General features: G+C 34.4%; 3 protein-coding genes across 8 annotated transcripts; all 3 read right to left on the reverse strand.

Annotated features, from left to right (window-relative positions):
* Positions 1-948: 948 nt before the first annotated feature.
* Positions 949-1,683, reverse strand: LOC111600677 (general odorant-binding protein 99a). Its single transcript, XM_023316928.2, has 2 exons — positions 1,564-1,683; positions 949-1,500 (listed from the first exon to the last, which is right to left on the reverse strand). The coding sequence occupies exons 1-2, from the start codon at positions 1,606-1,608 to the stop codon at positions 1,111-1,113; spliced, it is 435 nt and encodes a 144-aa protein (XP_023172696.1). The 5' UTR covers positions 1,609-1,683; the 3' UTR covers positions 949-1,110.
* A 2,824-nt stretch (positions 1,684-4,507) lies between these two features.
* LOC111600780 (phosphatidate phosphatase LPIN3) lies at positions 4,508-26,266 on the reverse strand. 5 transcript variants are annotated; one of them, XM_023317059.2, is made up of 12 exons: positions 25,830-26,266; positions 9,797-10,187; positions 9,516-9,721; positions 9,305-9,445; positions 8,017-9,225; positions 7,836-7,935; positions 7,346-7,474; positions 7,071-7,257; positions 6,799-7,010; positions 6,231-6,731; positions 6,062-6,165; positions 5,128-5,651 (listed from the first exon to the last, which is right to left on the reverse strand). In XM_023317059.2, the coding sequence occupies exons 2-12, from the start codon at positions 9,974-9,976 to the stop codon at positions 5,351-5,353; spliced, it is 3,270 nt and encodes a 1,089-aa protein (XP_023172827.2). In that variant the 5' UTR covers positions 9,977-10,187; positions 25,830-26,266; the 3' UTR covers positions 5,128-5,350. The 5 variants fall into 5 exon arrangements, with proteins under 5 accessions (XP_023172832.2, XP_023172829.2, XP_023172827.2 ...); XM_023317060.2 differs by lacking the exon at positions 25,830-26,266 and adding an exon at positions 11,989-12,304; XM_023317064.2 differs by lacking the exons at positions 5,128-5,651; positions 7,346-7,474 and adding an exon at positions 4,508-4,817 and having other exon boundaries at positions 25,830-26,265.
* On the reverse strand, positions 13,659-16,051 carry LOC115483391 (PDZ domain-containing protein GIPC3). Of its 2 annotated transcripts, none has more exons than XM_030225166.1 (2): positions 15,898-16,051; positions 13,659-14,792 (listed from the first exon to the last, which is right to left on the reverse strand). In XM_030225166.1, exon 2 carries the CDS (start codon positions 14,755-14,757, stop codon positions 13,747-13,749), a length of 1,011 nt encoding a protein of 336 aa, XP_030081026.1. In that variant the 5' UTR covers positions 14,758-14,792; positions 15,898-16,051; the 3' UTR covers positions 13,659-13,746. The 2 variants fall into 2 exon arrangements, with proteins under 2 accessions (XP_030081026.1, XP_030081027.1); XM_030225167.1 differs by having other exon boundaries at positions 13,659-14,821.
* Positions 26,267-26,503: the final 237 nt, after the last annotated feature.

The following is a 26,503-nucleotide window of genomic DNA, read 5'->3' on the forward strand; positions in this document are numbered from 1 at the left end:
TCACCTAAATAACAACTAATTAGTTTTATTTTTAACACATTTCTTTAATCCAATCAATATTTGATTTCAGATTTTTTTAATATATAATTTCAAAAAACATTTTATTGCCAAAAACTTCTTTGCTAATAAAAAAAAAAATAAAGAAAAAGAATACAAGAGAACGCCAACAAAAAATATTATGCATAGAAATAATAATAATAAAAAAAATCAACAGCAGAGGCGCAAAAAAATTAAGAAGAAAACCAATAAAAGAAAATCAACAAGGAAAAAAGAAAAATTATATATATATATATATATATAAAATCGTAACTTGGCTATAATGTTTTTTGAAGCACCCAAACACCACAAACACCCCTTATCACACTTTTTAATTTTTCATAAAAACTATATATATATATAAATATATATATTTATATATATATAAACTACAAAACAAAAAAAAGAGGAGAGAAAAAATAATAATGTAAAAAAAGAAGACAGAAAAGCAGAATAAAAAATAAAAACAAAAGACGTTCTAAAGAAGGCGAAAACAAAAAAATAAGAGGATTTAAAAAAATATAAAGAAAAAAGATTATGAAAAAAGTGCAGACAAGGAAAAGATGAAAACACCACAAAAAAAAAAAAATAAATAAATAACATGCAAAAAAAAAAAAACAAGATAATTTATAAATCTTGCTTATGTTTCCGAAAAAATAAATCTAAATAAAGATACATAATAGTATACAAGAAAAATTTGATAAGAACCGAAAAAGATGAAGAAATATAAACGAATTAAACAACTTTTCTATGCCTTTCCTTTGGGTGGGACAAGGTTTTGGGAGGAAGAAGCAGAGCTCTGGCTGGCCACAAATCGGACGAACTTTTCATAGCCCCGGAATTATTATTATGGTTTGCATAATTATATAATATATATATAAAGCACGTATGTGTTCAAAATAAAATAAATGTTGGCTTTAAAGTTCGCTATTATACGATTTTTATTTAAATTTTAAAGAAAATGCAGCAAGTAGCACAAAAAGTTTGTGTTGAGCGCGCGCAACATTCGAATTGCTGGCGGCGATTGCTTGACGGGAGGCGCCGCGTGGAGCGGCGCGCAGTGTTTGGGAACGCTTAGTTCTTCTTCTGGATGGCAGCCTGCACCAAGGGCATGTTCTTGCTGAGGAAGCACTTGAAGCCGCGATAGGCCCAAGCGCTGGCCGGCGACTTCTGCTCGTTCTTGTCGGCGCACTTCTCCACATCGGCCTTCAGCAGAGTCTTGTCCTCACGGCCCTGGCCCAGCTGGGCAACCAGATTGTCGACCTTGAAGCCCTTGGTGTCGTCGAACAGGTCGAATTTGTTGAAAATGCACTTGATGTAATTGCGTGTCACCTCATCGTCGGGATACTCGAAGATCTTGTATTTGGCAACAAGGACATCGGTCACCTTGTTGGCCTCGGCGCACTCCTTGCGCACCTTCTGCAGATCCTCGGCAGTGCGCAGCTTGTATTCGGCAGCGGAGGCCTGGATACGAATCTCGATTTAGCTAGAGGAACATATTAAGGCCCGTGGGCGTGGCACACTTACCAGGCCAATCAAGGCGCACAGTAGAATGGCAACGGCGTTCTTCATGTTTGCAGGATTTGTTGGTTTTCGATTGCGTTTGCGGCTTTTGGATTGTGCTTTAGCTGTGTTGGGCACCAGAGTGAAAACTAATGATTGACTGCCCTGTGGCTTGGGCTTTTATACAAATCATTGGGGGCGCACGACTCGAGCCACCGAACGCCAGCGAGCCTCACGTCGGCGGGGGGACGTTGAAAGGCGGCGATGGGGGCAGCTTCAATTGAGTCAACGATTTGTACGGCTACGTCAAAAATTTCAATTGGATTTGGAATTTAAGTCGACTTTAAAAGTCACTAGCGCTTAACTAAGGCATAGATTAATATGAGCTATTTTGCTGCATATATAGATTTCTATATATTAGATATATTTACATACATATATATTGAAAGTGGAATTTACCCTTTGTTGCATTTGCTAGAAATTCCCCAGTGCGCTTTGACCTCTGGCTCTATCTGGCATTTATCTATAATCATCATAATCAGCCTAAAACTGCTCTTATCTCGCTCAAGAGCCTCCCTCTCTTCTCTTTCTATTATCATTTCTGACTGCCTAATAAAGTGGAAAAGTACAGAAAATATTTATCTATAGATTGGCTGTATCTATAGATCTATATCTATATATGCACATTGATATACTTGTAGCTTTTCGCATTGTTTCGCAGTGTATTCTAAATACCTCATAATATGACCCACTTTGAACTCAATTAAAAACTTATTTAATGTTTTTTTTTTGCTTATCAGATATATTAATCAATATAAGTAAAATTCAATTATTGATTAAAAACAACAGTTTTCGGTTAACTAACCATTTTTGCAATATGCCAATGCCAATTGAAAGTTTTTTAAAAAGTAATGAAATTGACATAATTAAAAAATATTAGCAACAATTTCAAATATATATATATATATATATATATATATATATATATATATATATTTGTTATATTTTAAAAAATATTTTTTTAAAATTAATTTGTTTAAGCTTATTATATATATATATATATATATTATATTTTTTTAAATTAATTTATATATATATAATATATATATATATTATATATATATATAACTTGCTTAAACAAAATAATTTTAAAAAAATATTTTTTAAAATATAACAAATAATTTTAGGTTTAATTTTCAGATACATCAAAAATTAAATTTATTTTTAAAATTATTTAAATTGTCAATAATTTTAAAAATAAATATAATTTTTGCTTTATTTGACAATGTAGATAACAAACATTTAAAAAAAATTAGTATATATTTTTGAAAAAATAAGTTTTATAATTTATAAAAATTAAGTTCGTTTCCTTTTGTAAAGGCATAAATCAAACCATATATATATATGTGTATATATTTGATATATATCTATATATGTATGTATGCATGTATATATGTAGATATATATATATATATCCTTATTTTTTCGAGTGATTTCTTTATTGAAATCATGCTAAATCTTTTTTGATAACCTCTGATAATGTCTGCCCCATTAGGCAGCTGTGCTGCTTTTGTATGCTGATCATGATGATGATGCGAATAATGATGATCATCATGATGTTGCCGCTGCTGCAGTTGGCTGTTGCCGCTGTGCTTTAAATGAGCATTAATTGAATTGGCAAAAATTACGTTGACAAATACTTGCCCTCATGTCTGTGCTGAGAGATGCTAGCGCATCACCCTCCCCCCAAAACTACCCCCAGCCCAGCAACGACCCCTTCGCTGGCCCACGCCTCCCTCAACGTTGATTTGATTGTTCGGTGCGGCTGGGGCTGTGGTTTGTTCATAATCGCAGATTTTCTACTCGAATGTTCTCATGTTTATGTATGCATGCTAGACGACACAATGGCTACAACAACAACAACAACAACGTCAACAATTGTGTCTATGAACATTTGAAAAATTTCCACTGCAACTTGAGTTTATGTTTTATTTTTTTTGTTTGCCCAGTTTGAGTGTCGCCTGATTTTTCTGTTTACGAATTATACAGCTCATCTCGTATTCAAAATTTACAGCGAACCGGTTCGAGCAGGTTTTCCTTTGGCTATGAACTGTAATAAGAACCGCGTCAAGGCAAGCTCTGAACACGAATCAGAGTACATAAACTTGGTTGGAATCATCATTCCGATTTCAGCTGTCTTTATTGTGCCTGGAACTGTAGAATTTTAAATCAAATCGTCAATGAACTAGAAGTGAACCTCATTTTGGAACAGTCGAGAGTTCGGAACGCCTTGTGAACTAAAGGCAGCTCTAGTTAAGGCAAGTTTTAGTTGACTTTGCAGTGCAACCTAATCCCAAGAGATGGTTTAAGGAAGTTCACTTAATGTCAATATGTATAAAGTTCGTTTAAAATATTTTTTTTATTTAAACATTTGAAATATTTATTTTTTTTAAATGTATATATTTGTTTTTGTTTTCAGGCTAAGCAGAGTTAATTATCATACTTCTTTTAAGCAATGATTTAGGCCCAGCAGCGCAAGAACTTAATTATAAGCATAGTTAGTTTATCATTAGCTGATCATCACAAAAGAAATTATATTAAATTATAAATGTAAGCGAAATACAAAAGAATATTTTTTAAATCATAAATCACAAGATTTCAATATAGTAGCTCGGGAATTTCAGTTTACAATTGATTTTTAATATCTATAAACATTAAAAAAAAATCTAAAATAAATAAATTCAGCTCAAATTTGAAAACAAATCAAAATTAACTAAATATTACTTTGTTTAATGCAAAAATAGGCTAAATCACTTTCTCTGGTTGTTGACAAAAAACTTAATATATAATTAAATTTAATTTAATCATAAAGTATACATACGCATAATGTATTTAGAAATTTCAATTAATAAATTTAATATTTTTTTTAAATTTCTTTTTTTTTTTTGAAAAAATAAATTTAGTGTGCGAAACGAACATTTCCATTCTTTTTATGAAATATATAACTCGATAGAAAGCTTTTGACTATATTATTAATGGGAATATTGTTTAAATATATGTTTAGATAATGTATGTTTTTGTTATGAATTATTCATTTCTCTGGAATGGGTCTCAGTGTGGCTATATCTAATTTATTTGGCGCCACCAGCTCCGTGTCCAGCTCGGGCAGATCCGGTATGGGATCGCGCCAATAGTTAAAGTTGGAGAACTCGATGTCAACTTCATCATGCTTCACGGGCGGAAACAGTTGATCCACAATGTACGTCATGCTGCAGTACCTATAGGAGAGCAATCAATGTTAATAAAGTTAAGTAAATTATCGACGTAAACTATGCAATATTATTGTATGTTTGCCATTGGCTCAGCGCCCAAGCGTATGCAACAGAAATTCGATTTAGCGCAAATTAACCTCAAAAATTTGCTGCAACCTAACCTCAAAGTTGTGCCGCAACCTAACCTAACCTCAAACTCATGCCACGTGCTTTGCAATAATGAAAAAAGTCTCAATGATAAACAGCCAAAGAGTATGCACACATTTTATTTGTGTATAAAACTTAATAGCAAAAAAGAAAACAATTTAAACTAAAAGGCTTATGATCTAAATCTGATTGTTCGCCAGCTTTTAAGACTAGGCATACTTCGTGTGGGTTGTTCATAATTCTTTAACTTATGGCTATTAATAAATTGGGAGTTGCAGCTATCAAAGGTGTGCTCCCGTCTATAAACTAATACTATAAACTTAATGGCTACAAATATTTGAATATCACAATTTAGGATAATTCCCATATTTTTGACTTAGTCATAGGTTAAGTTAGTTTAGCCATTTTGGTGGCGAAGCTAATAATATTTCATTTTTGGCACCATGTCGGCCGGCCATAATGAGGCTCATATCCTGATCATCATCATCATTGTCAACGTTAATCTCGTCGTCATCATCATCATCATTATCGATATCATCACTATCGTCGTCTATATCGGAATTATCGGTGCTGAATTGTATCTCATCAGGCAAATCCTCATCTTCGAAAGTATCGGTGCGATATTCGTATTCATCGTGTTGCATCAACAGGGGAAAGTATTCATCGACCTCGAGCGACTGATTGATGTAGCCACTATAAATTTGACAATCGAAATGCTTGAGTAGAATTTGTTTGTACTCTCAACGCTCTTGATTGATTTGCGACTGATTGTGTGAATTTTTTGGTAGTACATTAAATGAAGTTCCTACACACACATATACATATATTGTACGATATATAGTATTACTTATGAACTAGACACCTAGCTTTGCTTTATGAGGTTAATCAATTAAGGGAATTCGTATGATTTATAGCTCCCTAAAAACCAACGTTTGAAAGCACATGAAATCTAACAGCGAGCTTTTCTATCATGAGTAAATAGAATGATCTTTTCGGCACTTAGCTGGTTTAAGCTTTTCTCTGAGCCAACGGTTAACAAATGTATTAATGATTGGACCATAACCATTTACAGCTACATATATGATATGATATCTGGCACTTACGATGACTGGAATGTTTGGGTCAATTCGTGTTTCAGCTCGCCCTTCGTGTTGATCGTGAATATACGCATAATGGGTATGCCAACAGCTCGATAGGCCCATACATCCTGCATAACAGAACATTTTTTACTAATTAGTATTTAGAATGATCCAACAATAAAGTGCGACTCACATTAATACGATTGCCGTAACCTGCATAGAAGGGATCCTTTTTCGGAAATAGATCCCGTATATCCGAGAGACAAGCGATCTTAAATTGTTCCGGCTTCTTTTCAATGACTTCCCGATGAAAGGCGGATATCAATGAAGTGGGATTCAAGAGCAATGGACCATCGGGCAGCATAACATTCCCTTGTCTGATCGATCTCAAATACTCGCGCGTCACGCGTGACTGGCCAATGGCGCGTGCCGATAGATAGAGCAACTTATAACCATTCTGTTCAATTTTCGAGAATAGCTGAGCAACGCCCAATTGCGCCCAATCTTTGCCAACCATGGGCAATATATGACCCAATACATCTGATTTGGTAATCGTGCCATCTATGTCCGATATGACAACCTTATCATTATGCTTCCAGCGGAACAAATAGCACTTGCAACGCGTGGTGCCCTGATAAGCGGTCGTTACACTGAACTCGATTTCGTTCATGCCATCCTTAAGGTTGAGTTTTTTCTGAAGAACGGGAGGAAGAGAAGATAGGATTATGAGAATTTTAGGAATAGCTTCAAAAGGCACTCACAATGGCCGACGAGCTGAGGCGCAACGTTTTCTTATAGCGCTCCTTAGACTCATCGCTCTTACTGGAGCCCATGGTAAGTTCCTCCAGATTATCCACCTGTGTGGAAGTATTCTCGGCATTTACTAGCGAATCGCTCTTGCTAAGCGTTGGATCGCTCAAATCTGGAGAATTGGGGCGCGATGTTTGTGTGCTAACAGCGGCCTGATCGCCATCTAAAATAGATTAAATTTGGCTTAAAATCAATTTGTAGAGTTATTGCTAAAGAACGTTACCCTTCTCATCCTTAGACATTGGACCATTCTTATGAATCTTCGCCTGATTAGGCGCCGCATCTTGAGATCTACGCCAGTTCCACCACGAACGCTTGGTTTGACCAGGATGTTCCGTTTGGTGCGACGCTTCCGGCTTGTCATCATCCGCAGCTTGGGTAGATGGCGAAATAAGCTGCTCTATGGCATCCTGAAAGTAAACAACAGAAGCATTAGAAGATTTCAAGGTACAGGTAATACAGGTAAGCTATTCTATTCGGGCATTAGACAACACTTACATCGGTTAGTTGCTTCTGGAATGTTATCATTGTCATGACAATGGGACATGCAGCCGTCCAGGTATAGTATTTGCCATTCAGACGTACAACTAGATTTTGTGATGCGAACATATTTGGATTTTTGCACACCTATAGTAGGGAAACAGCGGGTCGGCAGGCAAGCATGAGTATAAATGCATTTGTATTTGTATTTGTATTGTTTTCTTTTTGTTAATTTGTGCAGCGTGCAGTGCTGTGTAACGCAATGTTGTGGGTTGAAGTGCAGACAATTGCACAGATAACTATTTACCAGCCTATCGATTGGTAGCGATAATTATCTGTAGTAGGCTGATATAAAACTTATCAAAGATGCGATCATCTATAGACCAGACAAAATATTCAAGTACATTTTATCGCCGATATGAAATATATCAATACTCGCTTTCATGCAGCCAATCGATAGGTTTGTTAACGGTTCAGGCTGAAACGGTTTGCAAGGTTAAAAACTTACATCTGCATAGCTGACCAGCTGTCTATCGAAATCGTCATCCTTGGGCGGTGCACCATTCTCCTGCATGCCGCACATGGACATGGCCACGAAGTCCAAATATCTATTCAAATATAAATTCAGTGGATAAGACATAAATTCTTGATAGTCGCGTTGCAATAGCATTCGCCTAGCAGCTACGCACTTCTTGCCATGTGGTGCGTGCTGTTTGTTGTTGGTCTCATCGAAGTCCGAATCCAAGCTCTTATGATTCTCCTCCAGGGAACTTGGTGAATGGGGCAGACTAGTACCATTGCCACTCTCGCGATCCGTCTCCTTGGGTTTGGGGCTGGGAAAGTAAAGAGCCGCCATCTCTGGATCCATGCTGCCCACTTCTAGATCGGATAGATAGATGTCGCCCGCCTCTGTGGCACCCTCCTTGCGCAAACGATTCGCCCGCCGCATAAAGCTAAACATATTGCTTATCATCCAATGCCGCTCGTTTTGCTGTGCATCCGCAGCACTAACCGTTCCCTTGGTCTGCTCCGGAGTGGGTAATTCACCCCATTTCCATAACGCGCTATTCTCATCGTCCCCAACATGACGTTTATCCCGCATTGTTGTCTCCAATTCACTGTCACTTTGTATGGGCGTCGATGGTCGGCCCGCATTTCTGCCAGCTCCAACAGCGCCAATACCCGTTGGTGTGGTTATCTCTGTGTCGCTGAAGAAATGTATGTCCAGATCATGACGCATCGAACTCGTGGGCGTGGCAGCATGGTTGAGTTCACTCAATGGACTATCATTGCCCGTGTGTGCGGTTAGGAGTGCGGCCGATGCCTGCTCATCATTGGAGGAGGAATTGGTGGTCGTCTTAGAAACAGATTTTAACGCCACCACGTCGGTCTCATCGATGTTGCTGGCCAGCATCGAGTTGATGGAGTTGGCATCTGCGTTGGCCATATCGCCGCCAGCGGCGCTGCCCGCAGAGCTGCTCGATGATGTTTTGCGCTGTGAGTTCTTCTTCTTCATTTGCGACTTCTTGCGTCGCTTCTTTGTCTTGTTTTTGGCATCGTCCTTGTTGGTGTCGTTGGAGATAGTTGTTGCTGCCTCCGCAATTGTGCTTGTTGGTGTCGTTATCAAAACTTCCGGTTTGGCTGATGGAGGCGTTTGAGCTAGCTTTTCTTCGGGTTGTGATGAAGCTTGTGGTTTCACAATGGATTCTGGTTGTGATTCCACATTTGTTCTCGCTTCCAATTCCGCTTTTGTATCCGGCATTTTCTCTAGCTTTTCGGGCTGCTTTTTCTCTTGGAATAGCTCCTCGTGCTCTGCCCATTCTTCACGCATCTTTCGTGTGGTATACTCCTTGAGCGATTCACTCAATTTGCGTCGCTCCAGCGTGTTGTCCGTGTGCCTGTAGATATAGTAAAACAAAATAATAAGGATATCGTCTTCGAGATTGAGATCAAGATTTCTATCAAAGCTATGTCTACCTGCGGTGTGTATAGTCGGAGGCCTGATTCTCGAATTTGTTACTGCCCTCTACAGCAATTTCCTTTGGCTCCTCCTTGGAGAGATCAATTGAGTTACGACGCGGTATTGGCAACGGTATTTGCAAATCATCGCTAGCGCTTCTATATTAATGATAATGATCTTTTAATGTAGCTAGCTGCAATTTGGCAATGGAATCTACGTGTCACCTACTTGTCAACTGTGCGCATATCCTCGAGTATGTCTATGCTCTTGTTGTTCAGAGATTGTAGAAAACTCTTTGGTATGGGTGAAGTGGCTAAATTGGCGGGTAACTCATCATCATCATCCTCCAGGCATTCCTCCACAAAGAACGCCTCACCCGAATCACCCAATTTCATTTGTATGTCAACGGGCACGCCATTGATTTCAATGTCCACCTTAACAAAAACAAAAAACAAATGCAATATTAATAGAAAATCCTTCCAGTACCGACTCTTTTCCCTGCTACTTACCACCTTCTCGCGACTGCGCAGCACACCCAGCTTGCCAAAGCGCACGTGGAAGGGCGAACATAGAAATTCGCCATCGGGCTGCTCCACAGCGATCACATCGATGGCTCCAGTCAGTGTTGCTGCATTGATGTCATTGTAAAAGTCTTGCAAATTGCTAAAAACACGCACCAAACTGTTCATTTTGCTTGAACTTTAATAATCGATATGCACACTTGTATCTGTATCGATATCGCTTTAGATTCGATTCAATTTAATTCGTTTTCGCTCTTAGTTTTTGTGCGTGATTCTTCCGGCTTGAATTGTATGTGTTAGCGTACTTAATAATAATACATTTTATTGCACTTGTTGTTGGCGATCCGTTCGCTCTGCTGTTGAATCAATCTTCGGGCAACTGTAAATGACAGAAAAAACACAGCTGTAAGTCATACATTGATTTATTTAAATATTATATGGATTTCTTTCCGCTATGCTTATAAATAAACCCTTGCGACATATATCAAAGTCTTTTGTGGCATTTTAAATGCAACCACAAGTGCAATAAATGCAAAAGATGAAAGAAACAAGAAATTGGCTCAAAATGCTAATATTTTTATTTTGTTGCTGTCGCTGTTGCTAACTGTTTTCAATTTGCGAATGTCTTCCTTCTGCTTTGCTCTGAAAGTCAAGGTTAATGTATTGCGAATGCAAGCAAAACAAATATGAATAGCGAATTATTGAGATAACTGAAATGGAAGGCGAATTTGCTTAAATTCGCTTTGGGATATAATATATTTGCCTGACCATATTGAGTACATTTTGCGTATTGTGTAATATTTGATATTATGTTAACAGCGAGTTTTTAAAGTTACGTAGATATAGCCATATTATATTTAATTTAAAAATAAACATTTGAGACAAAGCCCGCCGACGCAATACGTAAGGTGTAACTGTAATTGTTGCGGCTTTGGCAACAGAGCTTTCATATATGTGTTAGTGCGTGTATGCATGCATATCTATGCAATTGTTATCGATAAAAGAAGATGGTGTGATAGTTAACCGTTTTAGTGGCGTGTTTTACCGATTTTATGTTTGTGTGTAATAAAACAATCATATCGTCGAGAGACACACATACACAAGCGCTTACTCATTTCACATGCCACTGGAAAACATCACGCGATTTCACAAGGCGGCATTTAAAACAAACACACACATACACACATGCATAAGCACATTTATAGATTTGTAAATATATAAAAAGTAAATTATTGTGTTTATCAGCCCAGTGACATGTTGATTAAGTTGTGCGTTTCTCAGTATATAAGTATGTGTAGGCAAATCGGGTTTAACTGCTCTAGAAATAGTAACGCATACACACAAAGTCTTTGGCATTCAATAATTTAATAATACAAAAAAAAAAACACTTGTTTAGAATTTGCCCGTCTACTGTTGAGGTCAATGTACAATTGTTGTCAGCCAGTTTTTAGCTAGATCTTTTTTATTTTTATCATTGAACGTTTATTGTTTTTGCTATCGCAAAGGAAATGGTCAAAAATGTTATGGACGATACTCTTATTGTAGCACTTAGACATGTTCGTCTTGTAGTTGATAAGAGTTTTGATAAACGCTTTCTTTTGAATAATGACAACTAGATCTGATCGGGTTTGTTTAAATAAGTTCAATTTGGTTCAGCCCAATGGTAACGCAGACAACACGCCACCTATCACGCGACGTCGGCGTCGTTACTTTCACCTGCAAACAAAACAAAACGCAACGCAACGCAACGCAACGTGCGAAAAGACACAAGCAAAACAAAACGCATAAAAACTTGCAAATGAAAAGAGACGGAGAGAGTGCGAACGGGATTTATAACAATGCAATTACTCGCAGCAGCAGCAGCAACAACTGTTAACGAACCAGACGCTATTCAAATAAGCAAAGCTAATTTGTCGTAAGCAGCGCAGCGGGCCAACCAATTGACGTGTATTAAACAAATTTTTAATGTTTGTGTTTATTTATTAGTGGCAATGCTGCTTAGTGAATTGTGTTGAGTCACGACCAAAGTCCAAGACATACACATACACATATCCACATACACTCACACACCCTGTTTAAAAACAAGAACAGGAACAAAGTCGAACAATTTTGTGTGCCAAGAAAAATCACATTGAATTGCACACGTTTCTAGTATAATGGAAATTTTATGTGTCCGCTACCTTCGTTGCTTTTTTTGTCTTCTTTTGGCTCTTCTTCTTTGAAAATCTATTTATTTCGCTTTTGTGGTTTCCTTGGTATTTTTTGTTTTATTTAATTATTTTTTGGATTTCCACGAAAAACTAGCAAGACCAGGTTGGGCCTTACTCTATTTCTGCTACAGCAGAACTTGAAATAATTTGCTATAGTTAATGTTTATTTGTTGTTGTTTTTTTAAAGCTGGCACAATTTATGAACAAAATTTTTAACAAGTTTTTTCAGGTTCTTTGTGTTGAACGTTTTAAGTCTTTCCGTCTTGCCTGTTGCTTCGACGACAGCGCTTGCACAACTGAACGTTCAAGCTACAGCAACGTCTCTTTTTAGTCGAACAGCAGTCTGCCAAAGCTAATTAAATTAAGCAACTGTCTATGTATGAGTGCGTGTGGGAGAGCGGCGTACACGTTGCGCGCAATGCTTAAGAGAAAAAGAGCTTTGCGCTATGTTTGTTTGACTGAAGAAGGAGAAGGCAAAAAAACCTGTAAAACCGGAAAGTGTATCTTGTAAAACATTGTTCTTGTTGTCAAGAAAAGTTGTTGCTATGGTTTGTTGCTGAGCAGCTGTTTGCTGCTGGACTGTTTTTTTTCTCTCTCCCGCTCGCTCTCTTTTGCCATTGCTCTCTTTGTGCTTGTAGTTATTCAAACACAACCATAAATTTAATAACTGTGCTTATCAGCTGTGCCTTAAGCAGCTGCTGTTGTACATTTTGCAATTGCAGTATGTACGTATATATGTATGTGTGTCGCTGTGTATGTGTAATGTGGATTGATGGGGATGACGTCGCGTCGTCCGATGTTGCATTCGTAATAAAGGCTCCGCAAAGCTTTCTGAACTAACCGATCGACAGGAAATGGCTGTACGTATTTAAAATACATATAGGTGTATGTGTGTATATATGTTTGAGTGGCAGCCGTCAAGAAAATTCGACCAAGAGTCGAAAACGCACGTGCTCACGGCCTTCTCATACTTGCAAAAAAAAAAGAAAAAAATTAAAATTCGAAATATATATGCTGAAAAATTTGTCATAGTTTTGTTGTCTTGGTGGAATCTTTTTTGCAAAATGTGTCTACAAATTGTTGTCGAGTGCCAAATGATAAATAAAACATGGCTACACTGAGAGAAATGAAACACTAAACTAAAAACTTACCGTAAATTAAAAATTACACAAAAATATATAAGATTAAATAAAAACTAAAATCAATTGTAAATAATTTAAGTTTTATTTTATAAATTTGTTTATAGATATAAATAATAACTAAAGACAAATGCATAGTTATGTACATTGAACAAATTGTACCAAAATAATATAATATATAAAAATGTAAAATATATTTTTGCTTTCTTCTTCTTTCTCTTGTTACTTGCTACGTTTTTTGTCAATTTGTATGCATATAAATATATATATTTATAATAGATAATTATAACAAATACAAAATAATTGGCAAATGCAGGGCATACAAATAAATACAAGTGTATGTAATACATATATATAAGTAAATATATATATGTTTTTATCGATATGTTTATGCTAAGATCTAACAATTAAGAGAAATAATAAAAAGAGCTGATGAAAAATGATTTTTCTTTCTAGTTGCTTATAGATTTTTCTTTTTAGATTTTGATTTAGTTTTATTATTTGTAACAAAAATGCAAATGTTGTTGTTGTTGTTGTTGTTGTTGTTGTTGTTGTAATTATGAATGATCACTTAGGATCCGCTTAGTTTCTATTTGCTTATACGACGCGCATCTGTTATAGCACCCCAAAGTTCGATAATGAAATCATCGGTAAAACCAAAAGATTCCAAATCGGAACTATCGATAGCCTCCGCAAAGTCCATCGAATTCGATTTGTTGTCACCCAGCTCCCAGATCTGCGAAGCCAGCTCTGTATCGTTGATGCCCATAAAGGACTCCAGCAATCCATTGATGGCTTCGACGCCCGCTTTGGTGGCCTCATCGAATTTCGGTTCAATCTGTGCATTGCCGTTGGCCTTGAAGCGTAGCGTTTCCTTGCCGGAGCCATAATTGCGTCCGGCATTGAGTCCAGGCGCCGAGCCGGATGCACGCGATTGGCTACGCGGCCCGATCCCCTGGAAACCGCTGCGCACCGGCTCGACCAGGCGCAACGTAAACGTCTCGCCCGTCCCAATGTCCTTCAGCATGCGTGCCACCTCATAATGCCGTTTGCCCACCATATTCACTCCGTTCAGCTTCTCGATGTGATCTCCCACCGAAATGTGCTCGATGCGATCGATAATGGAATCGTCTTTGATGCGCTTGATGAACGCATAGCCCGCACCGTTGTCTGTTATGGTTAGACCCAAAGCATCCTGCGTCTTGATTATTTCAATCTCTTTGGCCCGGCCCTTGCGATGGGCAAATATAAAATCATCTAGACCAATCTGTCCGCCCAGCAGACGTGTCATGTCCACCTTATGCGAATTCAGGGTGCAGAATAAAATATCATCTTCGGATATATCAAAGCATTCGGCTATCTTTTTATACAGCTCCCGGACGCTAGCGAACCCAGTGATCAAGCCCGTCGGACTGCCATGTGCCAATTGACAATGGAAGATCAATGGCGGCTTCTTGTCCACATCATTGTTATTATTCTGTTGATTGTTATTGTTGTTCTGTGTATTGGAATCGTAGGATTTGTTACGTCCTTTGCTATCCTGGCTGATATCGCTGTGATCGGAGGAGCTTTTCGACGATTTACGGGCAAAGAGCGGCATCTTTGTAACAATATATATAATTATCCTCTTTTCCTCTATATATGTTATGATAGGATATCGTTCGCTTTATATATATATATACATATATATATAAATCTATTTATATATATATATATATATATATTTATCTGTGTACGTAGAAGAAATTGTGGCAGTGTTGTTTTTTAAATTGTTCGATATTATAGATAGTATAAAGGTTAGCTTTATTTGATTATTAGTTCCGTGTCCATATATGTATGTGTATGTGTGTTTGTATGTACATGTGTATAAAGCCCGTACACCATAACATGTATAGAAACTTATCTAATCTAAGCACAACAATTTATGGACGTAGTATCGAGTAAAAAGAAAATGAGTCAACGTTCAAAGTTTTTACTGTGCGAACATAAGTTCTGCGGATCAAATTAGAGAAGTTATTTTTAATGGAAATAGTACTAACAATGGGCTATACCGATTGGCTGATTAACACACATATATATGTATATACATATTTTTAAAATTGTGCAAAATTTTAAATGCATTAATAATGTTATAAATATAAAAAACTAAAAAATGCTAGTGAGGTTAAACACGATCCACAAAAATAGCTCTTTCAGGTGCTTGTTAAATTAAACTGGTTCTTCTTACCCAGATTTTGTTGAATTGAACACTACAAATTCAATTAAAATATGAATATTAACAAAGATAGCACGTCGCGCAGCAAAAATAAACACGATGAAATTGAAAGAAATATAAAGAAATTTTCTTTTTCTGTAAAACTGGCAAAAATTTTGCTGCTGACTATTTTTATTTGATAAGATTTTGTGTGACAAGCGCGTGATAAGTGCACTCAAAGAGAGCAGTGACAGCAAAAACAGAGAGACATAGAGAGAGAGAGAGAGAGAGAACGAGAGCCGTGGTGAAGATAACGTATGCTTAGCTGGGCGAATTAACTTCAATTCGCCTCATTCCACCCTCTGCTCTTTGGCTAGAGATGCAACTTCAATTGGTCGATGTGACCAGCTGCGTGCAACAGAAATAAAACCAGCTTTAAATAAAAAAGTCCATCTTAGAGAAATGTGTTTTTTTTTTGCTTTGTTTTGCTTATCGTCTGCCTAATCTTTCGAATTGAGCTCGTGCTATCGCACGTATGATTCTTACGTTACTGTGTACACTCGCTGCTTTTCGATATTTCTATTACACTTGCTTAACGTGTGGCAATTGCACGAAGAAATTTTGGAAAAACTAAAGCAAAACAAATTTTAAAATCGAAATCAAATATCAAAACCTAACAGCACATGAAAGATTAAACAAAGTGCAAATGAGTATTAGATATGACAGGGCTTTTGGTACGATTTACCCATCACAATTTAAGTAGATGTGCAACAGAGCTCTGGCGTTACCAGCTGATAAGAAATATGCGAGACTGTTGAAAATATGAATTTTCTTATAAAAAAACATTTATATTTATAAATACTATATTCAAAATATTATTATTTTGATGTACCACTATGATTCTACTCCATTTTTTTTAGAAATCTTATAGAGTCTACAATTAAATCAGCAACTTCTTTGAAGTACCAACAACTATACAAGAGAAACATCATCTCCTCAGAAATTGTAGCCAACAACTGAGAGATCTATAGATTTTAGGTATTCATTTATAAGCGATACTAAACGTTAGTTAATAAACAAGGAAATAAACTTGAAATAATTGAATTTAATCATCGAATTTTAATACTTCGTGCAGTTTGGATAGTATATATACTACAGTTCTTTTTTTTAGTCTAGACTTTATAATTTCCCCATTTTAATACATATATTTTCATTGTTGACAATTTCTTGTTAAGTTTTCCTCTTTTTTATATTATACGAATGTATATATTTACTTATATATTTTATATTATTGCTTGTTGACAGTTTCTAGACTAGATTTTTTCATTATAGTCTTTTATATATATCTTAATAGTTCAGTTTGTCTATATGTTAAGCTTTCTAGTTTGTTATATTCTCGTGCTTTTTTTCTGATTTCGCATTCGCTTTCAACTTTGCTTTAACCTTGATCATGTTTTTATATTGTAGTTTTATGGCGAGCATAACTTAGCAGAATTTGCATTTGGAAACATCCGGTTTCATAGGATATACGCAAAGAAACAAGTAATTAAATATACAATAATATTTGTATAGGAATTTCAATAAAAAAATGTTTGATAAACTCCCAAACTTTTTGTTTAAATAAATTAGAGAGCTGTCAAAAGTAAATTATATCATGTTTTATATATATGTATATATATATATATATATATATATATATATATATATATATATATATATATATATATATATATATATATATATATATATATATATATGTATATTTTAAATAATTTAAAGCGTCAAATGAAATATTTGTGGAGAGCAAACTTAAAGACAACTCGAGAGGCAACTCAAGACGAGCCCCTTAAATCGAGCATGCGCGAAATACATATAAACATGAATATAGCTATACCAATATATATATATATATATATATATATACCCCGCATATACATGTATCTATATGGAGGGGCACATATACTTGTAGCTGTATGTGTTTTTCACAACCGGCTATTTCTAGCTGAGCATAACAGATAACCCGGCGAATGAAAAAATATCATATCAAGGTCAAATTTGTTAAGCATAGAGCGCGTGTATAGCGCTATTCGTACCTTCAACACTAACACTAACAAACAAACACTAACGCCAACAAAACTAACAAAAAATACTACGCATTAGGGTTCCATTTGGATAGAAACTGACAATTGGCGTGAATAAACATAATTTCGGTTGAAAGAACTCTAAATTTCATTTTTTTACCATTTATTTTCAGTGTCTAAACTAAATGAAATTAAATCTTATCGAAATTATTTAACAGCATTTAAAATACATAATTATTTGCTAAACATTTAATATATATATTACTTAATGTATATTTATAAATATATATATTTTACTAATCTGATATATATGTATATATGAGTGCTTTAAAACATATCTAAAGATAAGGCGGTTGGTGCTATTTTGTTTAACTATTTATAATTTATAGCGGGGTCTTCTCTTATCATGATTTCTGTTTGGTAATTGTATCACAGGTTTTTTTGGGGGACATCATAAAAAAGTTGAACTCTGAACTCCAGTATATAAATAAAAAAAACAGTTTTACTTGTATTTTTAAGTTCCAGTTTTATTAAAGTAAAATTTAATACATGTTTATTAATCAATAGATCTATAAAAAAATATACATTATCATATTTAAAAATAAATCAAACTTTCTATCTACATGTAACTTTAAGTGATGTGAATAGCGTGTAAAATAATATTATATATTATTATTTTCTATAATTAATCATTGATTTATGCAGAGCAAAAGTAATTGGCAATCAAAAACTTTTAGTTAACTTTCATATTAGAAAAAAATCTTTCTAAAAAACCATTCGCATGAGATCTACGACTGCCGACACGTGTAACAGAGCTTATTTCTAATATCGAATTGGCGCTGCAATTGGCGGGTAAACAATAACAAACAACAATGCGAAACAACACCAGCAACAACAAGGGCCAACAACATTTCCGCATAGGCAACGCGGCAGGTTCTATGAGATACAAAGATATCTACAAGTATATATCTAGTATATATATATAAACATATGTATATGTATTCATCATTCATTTGTTGTTGCATGTTTACGCGGCGCCGATTGGCTGTAATTTGTGGGCCCGACTCGCATAAATGTGGGCATAGAAGAAGCTGTCGCTCTACTTGAAATGTATCTGTAGCTGTAGCTATTGCTGTTTTTGTATCTGTATCTATGTCGATGTATTTGTATCTTTAGCTGGCGTCAACAACTCAGAACGTAAACAACTTGAACCGCGCGTGGGCTTCAGTTAAGTACACTGAGAACAACAACAATAACAACAACAACTAGATAATGATATATGTGCATTCGCATTTGCATTGTGCAATGACTAATTTTTCAACTGCACAATACCCTAGAGATAAGGTGCAGTAATAGAGTACATAATACTCATGTTACAAATAGGCATTCTATTGGGAAAGTTATTTGCTTAGTTTTCGAGATAAAAATGCAATTAATTCTAATTTAAGCAAACAACATTGGCAAAAATAATTCAAAGTATTTAACAAAAATTATTATTAATTTAAATAATTATTATAAATATATAATTATTTATTTAAATAATTATAATTGTATAAAAACTATTAATGATTTATCAAAAAATATTTAAAATATATAAATTTAAATAAAAATACAAATCTCACCAAGCCACAAAAAATAGAGAATTTAAAAAAGTTTAGTGTATTCTGATTTTGAACCCATTTGAACCCCGAAAGTTTTATGTTTAATCGTGAAACAACTTAAAAATCAAGGCCAGGGCTTTGAATAAATACGGAAAATAAGTTATTAAAGTTCAAATCCGACATTATATATTTTAATTAAATAACTATTAGATATAGCTCAAGTTTATTATATATCTTTATATATCTGTTTACATTTGTTGTTAAGAAATTATGTAATGCCTATCCCATTCATAAAATATTTAAAAAACAGACAATTTACATTTGTGTGCCTATGCCAATATTTTGCAGCATTATTAAGTATTCTGACTCATGAATATAGTACTATATTATATATTATAAAACAAAAAAACTGTCAGACGAAAAATACGTATATTTGACATTAAATAAAAACTTGATTAAATTGTATTTAAAAAGGTTTTGCATTTTAATTATCAACAGTTTGAAAAGCTCTTGACGTCGTCTAAAATGTCATAGGGTATATAATACGTAATACTCTCTCGCTATAATATATATATATATATATATATATATATATATAGTCACACTTTTTCATTCAGCTTTCGTTTTGTTTTTGTTTCGCTTAATTAATTTGCACTCGTACAAATGTTTTACTTTGTTTATTTCTCAAGAGCTTCAAAAACAAAACAAAAATAACAAACTATACAAATTAACTATAAATATATATATATACATAGATATATGTGAAATGAATGCTCTATAGAGAAATTTAGTTGGCTCGCATGTTGTTTGTCTTATCGCATAGTCTACATATATATATGTATATATAGTTCATATAGTATAAAACCAAATAGTGCGGTTGCCTTTAATTCTCTAATTTCGTCAAAAGAAAAAAAGACTCCAAGTGGGGGGCTGAGCAGCAAGAAAAAGAACGCTTCAAGGTTACTTAATCTAACAGAATATTAAGTTACGTACAAAGTGAATATTTGTTATCAATCAGCATTAATCTGGAATTCGTAAGGTATTTATACACTTCTATGCGCCGGCAAAGGGGTAAGTCTTATACGCAATAACCATACAAAGTTGTAGAACTACGGTATTCTATAGCGTCAAAGTGACATATATTTAAACTTGTGCTATATTCATATATAGGTTAATGTTTTGGGAGTGTGTGCTACGAGCTAAGACCTTTAAGTGCTTGTTCTATAGGCGGATAATGTGTTTTGAGCATATGTATGTGACATTATATACCTGAAGTCTTATACTGTATACTGCTTCAATGTTTTATGCATTTGTTTTATACATATCTAAAGGCTAACACAATAATATAGTTGTATGTATTTGTAGTTTATACAGACTTCAAACCAAAAGAAGTTTGAAAAGAATTTTTTTTAAATTAATTTATAAATTGTTTAGCTTTTTGAAAGTTGAAAAAGGGCAAAGAAATTTGTATTAAAATTAATATATTTTAATACGTTTTAATTATACTGGCCCAATGTTTTTTGCTATATATATTCATATCAATTATAAAATATAAAATATGTTTAACAAAAATAATATACGACAATAATATTAAAATCTTAAATTTTAAATTAATTAATTAATTTATTTAATTAATAAACAAGTGTATTTTTTAATATTATATAATATAAACGTTATAGAAATGTTCTAAACAAGCGCAATAAACAATTAACAGCTCAGCTGTGCGCTCTAGTGGGCTTTCACTGTAATTATTATAATGCGCTTAGTTATTGCATAATTAAAGCCATATATATTTTATATATATGTATTAAAATAATGTAAACATTTCAAAGCGAATAGTAATAAAAAAAATAAATAAAAAAACATAGAACTGTTTTGATGACGACAAAAAGTACACTTCACGTAAGCAAATTGTCTTTGTTTATATTATTTTGTTGTTCTTACTAAATAATATTAAGAATTTGTTTACACGCGCATTAATTGCTGCTGAAATAGGCGTGGCAAATGACATTTTACAACAAGCAGCGCAGCAGCAGCAGCTGTTAACTGATTGCATATAATTGCATTTTATTGTCGTTGTTGCTGTTGTTGTTAGCTTGGTTTAATTGTTAAGCACTTAACAAAGGTTATTCTTTATAGTATGCACACACACACACTATATATATATATATATATATATATATATATATATGCATAACCTATATAATATGCATTTGAACCAGGCTCAACTTTCTTATTTTACAATTGAAAACCTTCAGGGCATAAGGTTAAGTATTTCTTTACAAATGTGTTTTTGTTTTACTGCAGCAAAAACCCCGCCAATGTCGACAATAAAAAACAAACAGACGAACAGAAATTAAATAAAGAGAAATACTTTGACGAGCTGCTCTTAGCTTGCGCTCTTTAAAAGCTCTGCAGCTGAGCTTTGTGCATGCAAAAGCTTTATTGCAAACTTTTCAATGCTCTGAATGATCGAATGAACTTTGAAAGCAATGAAAAAAACAGTATGTCATCGTTAAGGTGATTCAGATTTCGTTGACTAGGTCAATATTTGGTACGAATTTGTGGAACCGTTAACGGTGAAATTTAATTTAACAGTGATTTATCATTTAAGTTGCTTGCAGGCAAGCAGAAAATTGATCTCTGCATTGTTGGGTAGCTACTCAAACGTTTATACATATAAGCTTTGAAGGTAAATATATATAAACTGTATGAAACATGGTAGGAAAGAGAAGTGTTGAAGCTGTGCGCCATTTAAATACCCTGCATGAGTGTCAAAAATAGTGTGATAGGTGTTATAGTTGTTTTGTAACAGAGAGAGAGAAAGAGAGAAGAAATTACAAGCTGTTGTAGATAGGTATATGTGAACAGAATAGAAAGTAATTCCAATACAAATATATTTAGTATATATTTACTATATGATACACATACATATAACATATTACAAGTGTGAAAATACAAAATTATTTGTATATTATATTTTTAACGAGAACATTTCTAACATTAACAGTGTGGCAGGAAATATTCTCTTCCTTGATATTGAAATCGGTACTTTAAAGCTTTTTACAGTTAATGATCCCCAAATATTTAGGTCTTTTAATGTTGACTGACGGTGTTTCCAATTCCATAATATCTTTAAATAATTATAAACTTTTTTTAAATAAATTTAATTATCTTTCATATTGCCAAAGTTTTTTCAAGATCATAAAGTCAAGTAAATAATTTAAATGCAATTTGAATATATAAAAATGAACTATGAAACTCAGTTAATGTGGGAACACACATTTTTTTCTGTGTCGGCAACTAATAAAACTGTTTTATTTTGTTTCGTTTTTTTTTGCCCTTTAACAAACTCAACGAAAAAAAAGTAATATGCTTTCATCTGGCGCGCCATAGATTCAAATTGGTTTGCAGCTTGTTGAAGTGTTGTTGTTGTTTGCTTAAATTACCTGCTCCGTGCGCAAAGTTCAGCGAGGTGAAACGGTTAAATGTTTTCAAAAACTTGCCCCCAAGTCGAACACATACACAAATGACTATATATATATAGTTGTGTGTATATATTCATCTTTTTGTGCTCCACATTATGAGCCTTTATAGCTCTGCCTATACAGGGTGCTTTAGCTGCACTGAAATATCGGTTCAATGCACTTTGCCTACGATAAACTACAAATTAAGTATGCGTTTCTCTTATAGTCACGTTGTTGCCGTCTTTTTTGTTTCTGCTCAACTCTGCTGTCAGCGAATATGAATAATGCCATACAAAAAATAAAATGAAATAAAACGTGATATAAAATGAACTGAAAACAAATATGAAAAAAAAAAACATATTTATACAATATATATAAATAATAATAAATGTGCTCGGGGAGCAACGCACCAAAATAATATCAAGAAAATACATAAAGACACACGTATATGGCACACAGTTTTGGCCGTCTAGTCAAAAAACTGAATCACACGCCAAAAGCTAAGGGTAAACAATAATTATATTTATTTATAATATATATTTGTGTGGATGATCATAAAATATATATAGACAGCATAGACAACATCTGACAAATTGTTAATTGATCTAAAGGGCATGTTGTTTTTGTGCTAATATATGTAACCGACATTATAGGTATGTATGTATGTATGTGTGTCTGTACTACATAATATATATATAGATTCTTAGTCAATTCAGCCATTTTAAGACATTAAATAATCTAACTCCTCAATGCACTCAATGCACTCAATGCTTGCTAATTGAGTGCAAAAACCTGCTCAAAAAAAATTCTCTAAATCTCTCTGCTCCTATGTTGAGTGACCTTTCTTCAGCTATAAAAGGCGCGTCGGCTGCTGCGTCTAATCAGTCACGTACCTGACCTGGACCGGGTCAGTTTCAGTTTAGTGAAGTGCAGTGCAGTGCAGTGTAATGTAGTCTAGTTAGTTAATATATTTAAGTTTTCTTTTGTTAATAATAATAAATGCCTTTGTTTAGTATTATATTATAATTAATTTTCTTTTTGTTAAATAAATGATTTTGAATAATGTCATATTGTATAAGAAAAAAATTGTTTAATAAAATAATATTGTATAATAAAAATAATATTGTTTAAATAAAATGTTTGTTTAGCAACTATTTATGTTTCTGCTTAAGAATAAATTATGAATTGTCAACCTTACGAGACTTAAATATTAAGGGATCATTAACTGTAAAAAGCATACAACTCTCGATTTCAATATTGAGGAAATTTTCTCTGCTGTATGAATGCTAAAAGCTGTCATAAAAGGAAATAACATTTGCAGAAAATCTTCAGCATTACAGCAGCTTAACAGATCATACAATTATAATCTACAAAAGAACAAGGAACATTTTTGCCTTTTGCTGCTCAGCTGTTAATTTCTTACTAAAAAATTTAACATAACTCAAGATACTCTTAACTATTAGATCTCATTGCTCTTGATGTTCATTAAGTTATCAGCGTGCCATATGCAAATTTAAGTTGTACTGTTGTTTTTCTGTTTTATGGCAAATTGACTGCTTATGGCTGACAAAGCGCAGCCGCCATTAAAGAGAAAGAGAGTATGGCGTTCGAGGGTGAGGGAGATAGGCTGAATTGGCTTTCGTTCTGGTGGTAACAATTGTTTGCATTTAATGCCTAGGGGCGTGCGTATACCGGTTCATAATATGGACTCTCTATAGCAATGTCACGCAAACAATTTACATAAATGACGTCGCTTCCGCTTGGAACAAACGAGCAGCGCAGCCAACAAGAACAGCAACAACAAAAAGTATGGCCAGTAAATGAATGATGGCTGGCAAAAAAAAATAAAATAAAAGAAGAGAAAGAACTTAATAGACACGAGAATGAGAGAAAAAGTGTAGCAAAAAGTCAATTGTTCCGTCTGTCCGTTGGTCTGATTGAATTGTTCAGTGCGGAAGCGTGAAAGCAATCGATAAAAAATAATTTACAAAGCGCCTGCTGCCAACTACAACTAACGGCAAATAATCGTCTGGCAGATAACAGCAGATAGAGAGAGAGAGAAAGAGAGCGAGATAGAAAGAGTTTTAAATGGCGAAGCGACGTAAAAGAAAAACAAAAATGAATGCATCTAAAAATCATATCTTCTGGCCAAAACAGCAAAACCCACTAACCAACTTCACGGTTTGTTGGAAATTTAATTTGCCTACAAATGGGTTTTTTTGTATCTTTTTTTTTTGGAGATTTCTTTGTGCCACCTGCGTCGAGTGTTCATTGCCTTTGGGGCACGCCCTCTCAAAGTTGAGAATTTGTTGGAGCAAAGAAAACGAAAATTGTAAGGGGCACGTGTTGGCAACACAAATTAAAAAACGTTAACACACTTAACGCTTTTTGGTCAGGCCATACCAACTCCTCTAGCCGAACGAAATTATTTTTAATGTTTGTGTAAGCTGTTATTAAACAATATTCGGTTGTACAATTTTGCTTCAATAATAAAATCAATAAGTGCAACCCTTGAAAAGAAAACTACCCGGCTAAAATCGGACATAACCTCAAATGTCTGAGATTGCATGACTCAAATCATTTGAGGTAGGAAATGGCCGAAAAGGAAAGACAAAAAAGAAATACATGTCTGAGGTCATAAACATAACTGTCAATGTTGCTATGGTGCTTTTGGTTATTTGGGGGTTGGTTACGGAAAATCGTTATTTGCACATTATCTTAAATATATCCAAATATTAATGCATATATTTTCCTTTATGACATAAGCTTTGTAGTCTGCGTGAGTGTGTTTGTGAGTGTGTGGTTGACAATAGACGAGAACATTTGCGGTTAATTATTTATCTACTTTAGTGCATTATGTATACACTGGTTCCGCCCAGCTGCACAGCTGCATGTGAATCGAGACCAACTGCAACAATTTGTTATTTATCGATTGCCAATTTGTTATATCTGTTATCATGAAAGTGGCTTACTTGTATCTCTTTCGCACACACGCACATCTCTACGCTTTGGCAGTGGTTCTTCACTCTCATTTTTCTTTTCACTGAATTAATCAACAATAGAGCTTTAGCATCTATATATACATATATATATATTTTAGTATAATATTAGTAGTTTACAATTACATGTTGTTTGTTTGTTATTTGTATGGGAGGGGACAGACAAAAGGCTGAAGATGTGCCACCACCTTTCACTTTATTTATACATAAAAAATTTTTGGTTGAATGAATTAATATCTATTGTGATGGGATGCTGTATCTGCGAGCATTCGAACAATCAATACATAGCAAACAGAGTAGACAGAAAGTAGAAAACCCTTTTGTACGCACCTGTCGTCGATTCTGCTTGTGATTACTCCAGGCTGCACTTGCCTGCACTTTGGGCACAGAAAAGCACCGTAATGAGCAAGGAAAGCGGACATACGAGACCAGGTTGTTGTTGGTGTTGTTGTTATTGCTTTTCTTCACACATATAGGCACAGGCACTCACACTTGCGCACACACATATAAAATTTCTTTCTTTCACCCGTTTTTAACTGGTTTTTATATCTTTTACTACACCACCCCGTTGATCGTCCGTCCAACACATACATGCACTAAAACAACTTTTAATTAAATTAGCACGATTTATGTGTAGAAGACAAATTAACAATTTCGGCTACTACTGGCGCATTAACTATTAATTCTACTGCTCTTAGCAGCTCATTTTTCACAACTGTATGACCAGCTCGCACACTCACACATGCAAAGAGTGTCGCCGTCGACTAGTCTGTTGTATTTGTTCTAGAGATGTCAGTGATATTAGAAAACATCGATGCAACGATAACAGTTATCGATTTATAATTCTGATTTCTATCTGAACTATATCGATATTAGTGGCTAGATGTTTAATATATATACATATAATTTGGTATTTTTTCCAGCTTTAGTTAATAAACTTTAATTATGTAATATAACAATTTGTTTATGTTGGAATAATGGAAATTTTCGATAGATGTTTGCTA

Source organism: Drosophila hydei, unplaced genomic scaffold (assembly GCF_003285905.1).
Source record: "Drosophila hydei strain 15085-1641.00,03,60 unplaced genomic scaffold, DhydRS2 tig00008122-arrow-pilon, whole genome shotgun sequence".
NCBI classification, from domain to species: domain Eukaryota; kingdom Metazoa; phylum Arthropoda; class Insecta; order Diptera; family Drosophilidae; genus Drosophila; species Drosophila hydei.